The 13,041-nt window shown below is 34.7% G+C and overlaps 1 protein-coding gene across 1 annotated transcript in view; it reads left to right on the top strand.

Moving 5' to 3' along the window:
• The window catches only part of LOC129216802 (uncharacterized), a 173,426-nt gene that overhangs the window by 146,278 nt on the left and 14,107 nt on the right, over window positions 1–13,041 (top strand). The window contains exons 16-18 of the mRNA XM_054851017.1: window positions 2–181; window positions 7,194–7,331; window positions 10,971–10,979. Coding sequence (XP_054706992.1) covers window positions 2–181; window positions 7,194–7,331; window positions 10,971–10,979 — 327 coding nt within the window. The remainder of the gene's footprint in view (window position 1; window positions 182–7,193; window positions 7,332–10,970; window positions 10,980–13,041) is intronic.

Here is a 13,041-nt window from a genome sequence, read left to right as displayed (position 1 = left end):
GACACTGTTGCGGATTTGGGACTGCTTCCTGCTGGAGGGTCCTAAGGTGCTGTTTCGTTTCAGTCTGGGTATACTAAAGTTGCAAGAAGAAGCCATCCTTGCTAGGCACGATACCGTCTCCATTATGCGCCAACTGAAGGCAGCTGCCAAGCTTTGCTTCGACGTAGACGGACTCGTTTCGGTAAGTGCCACCACGCGTCGCAAAACCAACGCCTCCTTAATACTAAATGCCTAATCCTTTATCGCTTTTAACATAGAGTAAAAGTGATCCCAATAAATAAATGTCGGTACTCTTGCTACTGCCACCTATCGAAGGACAAAAGCATTAGAGAGAAAAACGCGAAGAACACAATGAGGTCGTTTCCAAAATTTTAAAAGTATTTTTTTCTGAAAGAGCATACTTAAAAATATAGGATCTGACCACTTTTTAAATAATTTGACTAAGTTTAATAATTTTTAAAAATTTTTTTAATCTGTGCACTTTTAATTTGTAAGTTCTGCCGATGACATCACAAATGATGAAATGCCATTCAATGTTGACATTTACAGAACACAATATTTAGTTCGCATCTTTACTCACATGTGTTGGTAACGAGATGGTTGATACCAAGCTTAGAGCGCAATATATAATTCGCTTCTTGTTTATCATAACGTGGAAACATGGTAGACAAATGCGCCAAAGTGCATCATTTGTAACGTCATAAAGACCACGCCTTATTTTCAAAGTCGGACATTTAAAAAAAATAATTAAAAGTGTTGGGAAAATGAAAGTTTTTCCTCTCTCCATGTTATTTTATTTTATTTTATTTTATTTATTTTTTTTTTTTGCTCATTCTATCACTTTCAATGGCTAAAAGTAGTACTTTTGACTGAAGGAAACAACTCCATTGGTTAACTTCTAAATTTAAAATTTGAAATTAACCAATTACCACTTTGATTTGAATTGTTTGGATCCATCGTCATAGCAACGCCATCCATGTATTGCCGCTAGGCAGCGTTGGTAGTGTACAGGCGGAGGATAATTTTTTGAAGCAAATGTGATATGCATTTAGTATTAAGGAGGCGTTGCGTAAAACCTGGTTTGACAAAGTCTTAAGGGGTTACAGTACCTCAAAAATGATGAAACGATCAAAAAAAAAATTATTGCTTATTTCAAAACAAAAAACTATTCTGAACACAGAGGAAAAGTTTCAATGCCTTAGTTCAACTATTTAAAAAGTTATGAGTGGTTTTAGGCCATGCTCCCTATGTGTTTTTACGCAAAGGAAAAACTTCAAATTGCTTTTTCTCGATGATGGTTTTTTTGAATAATGAATGTTTCATGTCATTAGAATCCCTAAGGATTTTTTTCTATTAAAGATACCGCTTTAAAGTAATACTTTTTGCAATTGCGATAACATATTTGACAAAACTGAGCATTGGATAAGCATTTTATAAATTACTCTAATGTTTAGAGCATGTTAAACCTTTAAAAACCAAATTTTTTAAAAAAAAACTTTGATTTTTTTACATGATTAATCACAGAAAATTTTCGAATGAACTCATAAGCAAATGAATGCACAGATTTTTAGAGATGACTATAGTGATCGTTTTGCAAAAAACGTTTTTTAAATTAGTGCAAAAGTAAAAAAGGCTTAGGGATTTTAAAAAGTTGAAATTTTCCTCAATTTTTTGAATTTTCAAAAAAATAGGCAATGTTTTTAAATTTTGAAAATAAATTATTGATTACGAAATAAGTATGCATGTTATGGTTTCAAAGAAACATAAAATTTATATAAATTAAAAGAAATTGCTTGAAAGGTACTGTGACCCCTTAATGAGAAGTAGAATCACAAATTAGTTTAAAGTACTGATAAAAATCATAAAAAGAAACTGAAATCAGCAGCCGTTTAGTGGACTACCTTTCCGAAACCGGAAATGTGGTAAAAGGCATAATGACACAATTACAGTCAGCAAACTTCTTTAAAAATCTTAATGGTCAACGGATGTGATGGGAGCTTGTAAAAATGAGAGAAAATTTTTTATCCTCTTTGTTAACATGAAAAAAAAGTTCGTAGAAAAGCAAAAACGAACAAAAGAGCAGATAAAAAGGGGAAAAGAGACGATTAAATTTAGTGGAAAAGAAACTTTTCTCTTTCCTGTTCTGAGAAAGAGGCTCCTGTCATTAGCCCACAAACGGCTGCTTGCTTAGTTTGAGAAACTTTTATTATTTTCAGGAGGACTTCTGTGTTCGTTGAAGTATTAATTTCGCAAACAGATCGTTATGATGTACGATTTTAAGAATTTGACAGTCCTTTATTCCATTGACTTTCTCAAGAGGTCGGACTCGATGTTAGAAAATGTTAGTCCTACAGTCAAGCCCGCTTATTAGAATATTGGTTAAAAGAATATCCCGCTTAATGTAATACATTTTCAATGCACCAAACCGTTGCTATCTATTATTTTAATCCCGTTTAAGGGATCACAGTACCTTTCAAATATTTTTTTAAAATTTAAGTAAATTTTATATTTCTTTGAAACCATAACATGCATACTTATTTCTTAATCAATAATTTATTTTCAAAATTTAGAAATATTGCCTACTGTTTTAAAAAATTCAAAAAATTGAAGAAAATTTCAATTTTTTGAAATTTTTAAGGTTTTTTTTTATTTTTGCACTAATTAAATTTTTTTTTTTGCTAAACGATCGCAATAATCATCTCTAAAAATCTGTGCATTCATTTGCTTATGAGTTTATTAGAAAATTTTCTGTGATTAATTATGTAAAAAATCAAAGCTTTTTTTTTTAAATTGGTTTTTAAAGGTTTGACATGCTCTAAACATTTTAATAATTAATAAAATGCTTATCCAATGCACAGTTTTGTCAAATATGTTATCCCAGTTGCAAAAAATATTACTTTAAAGCTGTATCTTTAATAGAAAAAAATCCTTAGGGATTCTAATGGCATGAAATCACAAAAATACCATCATCGAGAAAAAGCAGTGTACAGTTTTTCTGTTGCGTAAGAACACATAGCGAGCATGGCCTAAAACCACTCATAACTTTTTAAATATTTGAACTAAAGCAATGAAACTTTTTCCTGTGTTCAGAATAGTTTTTAGTTTTGAAATAAGCAATAAAAAATTTTTTTGATTGTTTCATCATTTTTGAGGTACTGTAACCCTGTAATGGAATATCCCGCTGATTAGAATAGTTTTTCCAAGAAAATTGGCTATTCTAATAAGTGCGCTCAACTGTATTTGAATTGATCTTTTGTGAGCTAACGTTTGCTTTATCCGACAAGTTAACCGTTCATCGATTAAGAGACACATGAATGAAAAACAAAGCTGTTGAAGGAAACAACCCTGTTTGGCTGCTGTGGTTGAAATTATGGAGATATCTTATGAGATCTTGTAAAATTTCGGTTGTGCCCATAGTTTATAAAATATTATTAACCATGGACACTACGTTATCGTCAGCATGTTTTTACTTCCTTTTGCAAAAAAGGGAGTATTGTGTTCGCGAAAAAATTTTCACTCAAAAATCGGCCTTAATTTCCATTTTACTCCCCCCAAATGAATGTTGAGTTTTTTTTCGACCCGACCACACGTACATATGTACCTAAGAACGTATAGACGCCCGAAATATCCATTTTAACGTTTTCAGAGTTAATTACAACGAGTTTTCTCGTGACGTCTGCATACATCGTGACGTATGTGCATATGCGCGTATGTGTGTATGTATGTCGCATAACTCGAGAACGATATGTCCTAAAAAGTTGAAATTTGGTACGTAGACTTCTAGTTGTGCGCCTCCTTTTTTGGTTGCATTCGGGTGCTTCTAAAGGGGTATTTTGCACCTTTTTTTGGGGGGAATTCATTGTTAATTTCGATGCAAACTCAAATATTTTTACAATTTGGCGGACACTTGGCGATATATCGCCAGTCTTTTGGTCGCCAAGTTTTGTCGCCAACTTGGCGACAAATTTGATGATTTTTAAAATATATATATATATTTTTTTTTTTTGAGCAATCACGATTGCTTATTGTTCTCATTTGACCGTTTTTGGTGTCCGTGCCTTTTTCAACTTGGACCAGAAGCCAAGCAGCACCACCGCCCACCGTCCTCTGCAGGCGGCGCGGCGCGGCTGCTCCGGTTTTGAGCTATCCGCTTCTCCTGGTCGGAGGCGTCCATGTCCTACACACACGCACGTTCACACACATACACACACACGACTTCACACACATACACTCACACACACCTACGTACATACACACAGGTCTACGCACACACACAACTATGCACACGTAACCGCCCAGGAGGAGAGGCAGGCTTGGGGGGGACAGGAGCCGTTTCTAGAAACAATAACTCCAATGAGTAGGGTCCTGTCTCAGTTCGTGATTGCGAAAAAGATAATTTGAATTCAAAATTTCAGAATTCAAATTAATTTTCTTTCTTTTTTTAATCTGGTTTCAATGTGGCCATTGTTGGTGATATTTAGAGAGTTAGAGAGAGAATCACATTAAAATTGCAATAATAGGGAAATAACATTAAATTTGTGTAAAAAGAAGTCATGTGATGCACGCATCAGCTCGTTTTGGATCAATTTTGAATTAATTATGCTTTGAAAAGAAAACGTATGTCAGATGGAAAGGTAATGTAGTTTCTATTAGAATTAAATAAACATAAAATGTCTATCAACTCGTTCTTAGAGAGCCATCTAAATCAATGCAGTTAAGGAAGCATGCAGCTTACCTTATCATATGTTCTTCATCTGTTTTGTATATCTATAGTCCAAATTATATGTTGGAGGAATCTTCCGCTAAATAAGACTGATATCCATAGATGTATATTCACGAACACATTAAAACCATAACTTCTTTTAAACTAAGATACACAAATTTAATACATATATTACAGCGCTACATGTTTACAGTATAAGCAGTAAGAGAGAAGTGAGAAGAGTTCTAATAAGGAATTAAAGTTCCTGGTTTGGCGACAGCGCCGTCTAGTGGAGGAAGTGGGCAACATACACAGTTTCTAACAGTTTCAATATTAAACGCCATATTAATGGGTGGCAACAGGTAGGGAAATGCGGTATTAAGTACCAGATATATTATTCTAATATCGTATTAGTAGAGTCGCGCTAACTTGATACTCCATAATCAGCGCGAATCCAGGATGATGCTTCAAACTACATTGCTCATTCTTACGCTTCTGTTAAGATGTTAGCAAGATGTAAACAGTCTATTTTATATAGCAGTCAGTTACCGCCCTTAAGTTGGGAATAATACAGTACTACATGCTCCCTAGTGTGATAAATTTATTTCAGCTACCAGTTTGTTGGCACTCTCAGCTTCAATGAGATGACACCTCCCTCTAGCTCTGTTTTCCTTATTTAAGACTCGTTTATCCAACCCATCTTAACCGTTACTTTTAAAGTTGTGAAGTTAAAAAAATATATATTTACTTAAATAACAATTTTAAATAAAGATAGCAAGAACGGAACTATAAATACGCCAAATATTCTTCTTCTTCTTTTTTTTTTAATCGGACATACAACTACTGCATAGGTCGTGCAATAATTTGGAGTCATCCAATAAACAGTATGGCGTACTTGAAGCGTCAGTACGACACCACTACAACTGAACCAAAAATGTTACAGTATCTGCGAGAAGCAGTACTTCGTACTTTTGTTACAAAGCATTGTTTTTTTTTCTTTTTTTTTTTTTTTTTTTTTTTTTGCAGTAAAATATAAATCTGCTCATTTGCGAATGTTCTTTGCTTATTATCTGGATTACCTTTGTCCCAAGACAACCCGGATAAGCGAAGTTGTAATGTAAATCAATAAATTGACCGTCTGGCAAAATTGATGCTTACATAAATCTTTGTTATCGGAAAACCTGTCGCCAATCATTGTTTACAACTCGAAATTTTTCAAGCAGGTATCAGTAGTATGTATCACAGACCCTCTATAAATATTTTCTTAATCCTTACATAAATAATTTTCAATGATCGAGTAACGCGCAAGATTCAACAATGAAACTCGCGCCACGGCATGATCATTTGATAATATGTTTTGGTAATGTTTAACATGCAGGCAAAGGCTTTATTGTGACAAGGCTGAGCTCGATCTTAACTGTTTTACTGGTAAGACCGTGTCATTTCAGGTGAATGAAAAAACGAAAGAATGGTCTACCTACTAGAGTTTAGGTTTCATCCACTGGAGTTAGGGTTACAATTTCAACTATCAAACTATCACCAAACAGCAATGGCTTCGCTCAAATATAGAAGCAATGTAAACCCGCCATACCTTTACGGGAGATTTTCCAGTTAATAATGTTTATAAGCTCAATTACGGATACCTATTACAACTATCATTTTCAACACTTTGCGTCTCTAAAATGATTTGAGGCGATGAAAAGAGAAGGGACGTAGCTGGACTTTTTAATGCTTTGAATTAAAACGCTCTAAAAGTTCAAGTTATGTATAGTATTTTTGTTACAGGGTGTCTAGCAAAGTACTCCCTGGTTTCAAAATTAAATATCTCGAAAACAAAGGACGATATTGGAATAAAATAAACGGTATGTTTATTGTGAAACCCATAAAAATCATGTACAGAAACTTGAAAATTAGTTTTTAAAAGTGCCAACAGGTGGCGCTGCACACTGTAATTGCAATAGAAGTCTCCATAAATAATGCTGCGAAGAGGTTGGACGATAATTTGTAGCGTATATGTAAGCATATCTGAGAGACTAAACTACTGCTGAAACAACAAACCTCTTCACAGCACTATTTATGGAAACTTCTATTGCAATTATATTGTGCAGCGCCACCTGTTGGCAATTTTTCGAATTAATTTCTGAGTTCCTGTATATGATTTTCACAATAAACATACCGTTTATTTTATTTCAATACCGCCCTTTGTTTTCGAGATATTTAATTTTGAAACCAGGGAGTCCTTTGCTGGACACCCTGTAGTTTATTCATACAGTATAGAAGTACCATTCAGAGATACCATTACCACCTCTTACTCCAGAAACATCGAACAGTTTTTCCTACTATTTATGATCTTCAAATTTTAAACTTTGGCGCTTACAGCCCTTTGCTTCTATTTGCTTCAGTTCACTTTTCAATTTCTTCCCCCGCTCAATTCCCATGCTGCAATGAATGACGCTTTACTTTTCAAATGTCTTTTCCATTTCTTCTCCAGGCGGCATTCGAAGAGTTGGAGCCTTTCCCCCGTCGTGAGGCGCTGTGGTCGCGCAGAGAGTCCTTCCGGAAAGTGCTGACGGAGCGGGCCAGGAAAAAGGAAAGAGAGTTGCAGGCCCTCAGGGAGAGAGAGAGAATGGTGAGTCCTGTCCTGTCCGCACCTCCTTTTTTCCCCACGGTTTGGAGAAAGCGAAAACAATATGTTCGAGACAGAGGAATTAATGCTGTCATTTTCGAAACATTGTGCACTCACTCAGGATAATTTATGTCCAAAATTTCTAAATTTTTAACTGTCTCTTTTATATTTTAAAAGTATTTCTTTATCCATTGGCATCAGTTGATAAAAGAGTCCTAAAGTATGGCATTATTATCTAAAATTTAGAAACTAATCATTAAATTTCGTTAAAAATAAAGCACTTCATGCTTCAAAAAACTGTGGAAGTCAGGAATCGTTGCAGTATTGTAATTACTTTCTTTCACGAAGTAAAGGAAGTATTATATTTACGAAAAAATTTTGACTGAAAAATATGCCTTATTTCCATTTTGCTCGCTCCCGAATGAACGTTGAATATTTTTTCAACCCGACCACACGTGGATATGTCTGAGACCGTATAGACACCCGAAATATCCATTTTGACGATCCCCGAATTAATCACAACGAGTTTTCTCGTGACGTCTGTATGTACGTATGTATGTGCGTATGTGTGTATGTGCATTTGTATCTCGTATAACTCAAAAACGGTATGTCCTAGAAAGTTGGAATTTGGTACGTAGACTTAAGGGCCTAGTGTAATGAAAACTCAAGTAGTGTTTTAATTTGGCAAAAACTTGGCGACACATTGCCAAGCTTTTGGTGGCAACAAAAAATTTGGCTTTTTTTTTTTTAATTTGGTTTCATTTTGGCCAATACAGGCGATTTTTAGAGAGTTAAGCACTGAAATACATTAAAATATCCAATGTTGGGAAACTTAATCTGTAAAAACGTTTTTTTCTTCAATTTGCAACAAACTTAAGGCAAAAATATTTCAAGTGTTTCTTTGCTTAGTCCAAAGCACTACTATTATCATTAAATAGGCGTAAAAGGAAGTCATGTGATGCACACATCAGCTCGTATGTGATGCACACATGCTGTATTACTGGTCTGCATAGTTAATTAAATGTATTTGAGTGGTAACAAATCTTCCTGAATTAATAATGATATTTGTTTTTGAATTTCTATACTCAAAATTAAATTATTGTGTTAAACTTCACTTAAACCTTGGTACCATTCGTACATCCTATTTCCTGCTTTTTCAGATGAATGGTAAAATTTGAGTTCTGAAGAAAAAACTAGCATTTTAGAATGAAAAGACTTTTTTAAGGACTAAACTTCTGCACGGATGCAACCAGGAGTCTTTTTTTAAGCTTTTCAAACCCCAAGCTAAACTTAAAATCAGGAAAAAGGACAACTTCAACAGAGTTGTAGGCATTATGAATAGTTTACAGAAAGCAGTTGTTACTTACGATGAGGTGAATAGTTTTAAGAGGGCTCTTCATATGCATTGGGGATTGATAAAAAGATATTACCGTGAAAAATCGAAATTGGAGAATGCCGATTTTTACTGGTGATATACCGGGAATATTCGATCTTTGTGTGATTGTAATGTTCAGCGGCTAATATCGACATTTACCGAATTTCGGAATCCCACAGTAACGTTATATAGACATAAAATTTGTTTTTAATTCCCCCTTATCTCCTGCATGTTCTTCCACACTTTTCAAAACCCTCTTATAAACAAATGCTACGCGTTTTCCGTCAGTGAAAGTAATAAAGTAGTTTTTAAACGAAATGATCACTTTTTCTGAGGTTAAATGAACGTAGTAACAGATCTGAACTAATAGTGAATAATCCCGCTTTTCATGTTGAAGCTTGAAATACAAATATTTGATTTATGAAATTAAAAGTTTCTAGTTGTTACCAGATAAAAACCCTTATACACAAACTATCAAATCTAGTTTTATTTATCTAGAAACAAATTTTAATCTCATTTATGATTATAACGTCAGAATCATTTTTTTTTACACAAAACATAAAATGCTGAAATCAAACGTGTTTAAAGATACACGTGAGTGAGTTCCAAGTCTTTGATATTATTTCAGTAACACCAGTTTCTGTTAGAAGTCCTTTAGCCACTTAAGATCTTGATGCTACTAACAGTGTTTTCCAGGGGGTGCCACTTGGAGGTAGACTTCTGTCACTCCCCGAGAGGGCCGCCCCTCCTCCCGATGTTTTCACCTATTTGCGACCCCTCGAGCTAAGATGTTATTCTCTCATTCGAAGTTTCTTGTTCTACTTTCAAGATTTTCGTTGGTTCTTTGATACCTCTAGATAAACATTAAATCGTAGATATTTCCTATTGTGATTTGTGAATGAATTTCTTCATATTGAAAGATTGATTTTGCTACACAGAATGTACAAGTGTTTGTATTTTCTGAGGATTTCTTGAAGGTTGTATATTCTGAAGAAGAGCTAATTTAGCTGTGTCAGGTTATGAATTGATTATACATCAGGTTATCACTGCTTGGAGACTTATTACCTTTTTTTTTTTTTTTTTTCATGTTTCTTGAAAGTTTGTATCTCTATGCTATTTACAATGGTCTTAATACTCTCGAAGCGAGGCAAAGGCACACAAAGTCAATACTTTTTTGTAAACTGTTTGAATAAAGTCAGTCCTCTTAGCATGCTTGCCAGCCCTAAACTTCTGTTAAGTGTTGAATGTCTAAAGTGTTATAAAAAATTCTTGCAGTAACTTGAGAATCTTGCAGTAACTTGAGAAACACATCGGATGCTATGACTTTGTTTCATTCGAAGGGACTGCAAAAGGATTAATTTTTAAGTTGTGGTTTCGAGTTAGACAGTCCTTGTGCTTTTTCGAGATTTATTGACAATCTTCTTTTAAAAATATCAATTGATTTTGATGCATTCATATTTCTTATTGTCTTAACAGTTTGAAATTTTCTTGTATGTGAAGAGGAGTAGAGAGGCAGAATATGAGATAAATTATTTTGAAGTTTCCTTGTATCTATGGCTTTATTATTTAGCGTAAAAGAAGTCAGTCTTTTTTTATTTTCACTTTTTCTCCATGCCTGTGTCGTTAAGGTTGATGAGTTCTTTATGGACTTTGTCGAGTGTAACAAGGTGCTGTTTTCTGTGATTTATTGTGTTAAACGATACAAAAAATATGAAAATTTAAGCAAAGTAGTCTTCAAATAAGTTTTAACTGCATTAGTGGATTCTTGATCCTTCGGTGAATTGCACACCAGATTATCAGTGATTGTTGGTTCTGGATCAGTTTGTGTACCACAATCAATCTTTTTTATGGAATTTTCAAACCCTGTCTGCGAAACGTTGGCATGAGTTTCTTGACTATAGTCTAAAGCGGCAGTTAGTTTTGCTGTATAGTTTGGCAACAAGGAGAGAAATTGCTTGCATTTCAATTGGTATGACAGCAGTCTTTGGGGGCCGTGGTAGCCTGATCGGTAGGGCATTGGACTCGGGGCCGGAGGGGCTCGGGTTCGATCCCCGCTGGTCGAAGACCCACCGTCGTCATTAAAGGGGACTGGGCGACGTTAAATATGCTCGTGGTCTCAATGTCCTCCAAGTGAAACGATACCTCTGGGGGTGCTAGTACCAGGTAGCTATTAGCTCTTGGACTAGTTCTAAATTCTCATTAACTGTTCGATCCGGTGATGGTGCTGCCATCTATCGGTATATAAAATAATGGAGGCAAGGCACTAGTATGCAGACCTCGACATAAATACAGTTGTAGTCAGTTGTGACTCTTGAATAGAAATAGAAATAGAAATAGCAGTCTTTGGGCTTGGAGCTACTTCATCAAATTTCATTTCATGAATTGGAGTTTCAATTCCCGTAGAATCGTCATAGTCTTCCTTCAAGGGTGCACGGCGGCGATTTTTACGCTTCTTCGGAATTTTGCGTTTGCTTTGCTTTGGGTAATCTGCAATAATAGGAGTTTCAGGAAGATGCTTTGTTTCAAGAACATCCGGCTTCTTATTTGTCGGAAAATCAGTCGGGTCGAAATCGATTTGACTTTATCAATATCCATTTTGCACCTAAAAAAATATATTAAAGTTAAAAAGTAAATTCTCAAAATGTTTAAGTTACTAAATTTTTATAAATTATGCATGCGTTTAATGTTGATAGCCACTTAGACGACAATGACAGTACCTTTTGCAGAATTAACGTTTAAGCTCTGCCTATGTAGTCCACTAAAAATAACCATTTTCTCAATAGAACTACAAAATGCGAACTTTTGAACGAAATCTATTCAAAATTTCTGACGACTAAAATCAAGAAAAGAAATTCATCCCCTGAGCTCTGTCAAGAGTTTACATGCGTGTTACGCAAAACCTCATGGGCTTGAACTCACAAATACTAAAATGTATTTGCAACGAAAAAACTTTAAAATAATAAAATTTCTGATCTCCATTATCATAAAATTTTCTGCATGTTTATACTAAACATGGCAATCCGTTTTGCACGAATCTGCTCCGATATTTCACAGCTCTATTTTTTTTCTTCAGGAATTCTAGATCTTCGGGATTTAGATTTTGAAAGCTAAAAATTTGCATATGTTAGCTTAAAAGTCATATGCACACACCTTTATAAAATTTCATCCAAACCGAATGTGTTTGGGTGGGGACGATTTGAAAATTAGATCAGTTGACGTAGAATAACTCAAAACTCTTTTCCGTAGCATCGTAAAATAGCCGGTGTTTCATTTAGTTCTACCCAGTTTGACGCATTGCTAATGGGTTCAACATTATTAAACATTTGCATTTTAGTCCTAATTTCTCATTAGTATAAAATTTTATTTTGCTTTTCCTTAAGGTTTAGCAATTATTCTTGTATCATTAGCAAGTAAGTAAGTTTAGGGAACTACTGTCTCTCTTTGCGACTATTTTATTTGAAAAGTTGACGAAAGCAGAAAAATATCGTTTGCATCACTGCCACGTTTATTTCTCATTACTTTCTTTTGAACTAGTGGTACCCGCACAGCTTTGCCCGTAATAGAAAAATTAAAAGGTCTTTTGGTTCGCCTGTATATTTACAAATAATGTATGGTGAATTTTCTCGCCAATTGGCTTGTACTCATCTTACGGTTCCACGTTATGATAATTTCGTAATTTACTCGTCCATCTTATGATAATTTTGTTCTTAAAGTTGGAATAGAAAAAGAACCACATCGAATTTTCGAAAAATCACTTCCAGGTGCACACCCCCATGCTACAAACTAACTTTGTACCAAATTTCATGAAAATCGGCCGAACGGTCTAGGCGCTATGCGAGTCACAGAGATCCTGACAGACAGAGATCCGGACAGAGAGAGATCCTGACAGACGGATATCCGGACAGAGAGACTTTCAGCTTTATTATTAGTAAAGAGTAAAGAAGATTTCACTGTAGTTTTTATTCTATTTTGATGCCTCGATATCTGTACTTAGCAGATTATTTTACATTTTAGTGCTGTTTTATTTTCGTTTAAAGGGCTATTTTCTTTCTTTTTTTTTCAACAAAAAAAAAAAGAACGTAATATGTTGTGTCGCGAAAAAGCAGTTTCTACATAACTTTGCCCAAAGAGAGCAAAAAATACTAGGGTTGAAGTACGAGATGCATAATGGGGCAAGTATAGGAAATTGCTAGTTTCCAACCGATAAATCCATTATATCGCCAATGTACAGAGTGTTTCATATTAAATGGAAAAAAATGAATAGCATTGTACAAATTCTGAAATTGATCTATTTAGCCGAAAAGCATTTATTCTGAAAGTACCATCATACAAGTTTTA

Source organism: Uloborus diversus, chromosome 2 (assembly GCF_026930045.1).
Source record: "Uloborus diversus isolate 005 chromosome 2, Udiv.v.3.1, whole genome shotgun sequence".
Taxonomy (NCBI): Eukaryota; Metazoa; Arthropoda; class Arachnida; order Araneae; family Uloboridae; genus Uloborus; species Uloborus diversus.
This window is presented reverse-complemented; position numbering and strand designations above follow the sequence as displayed.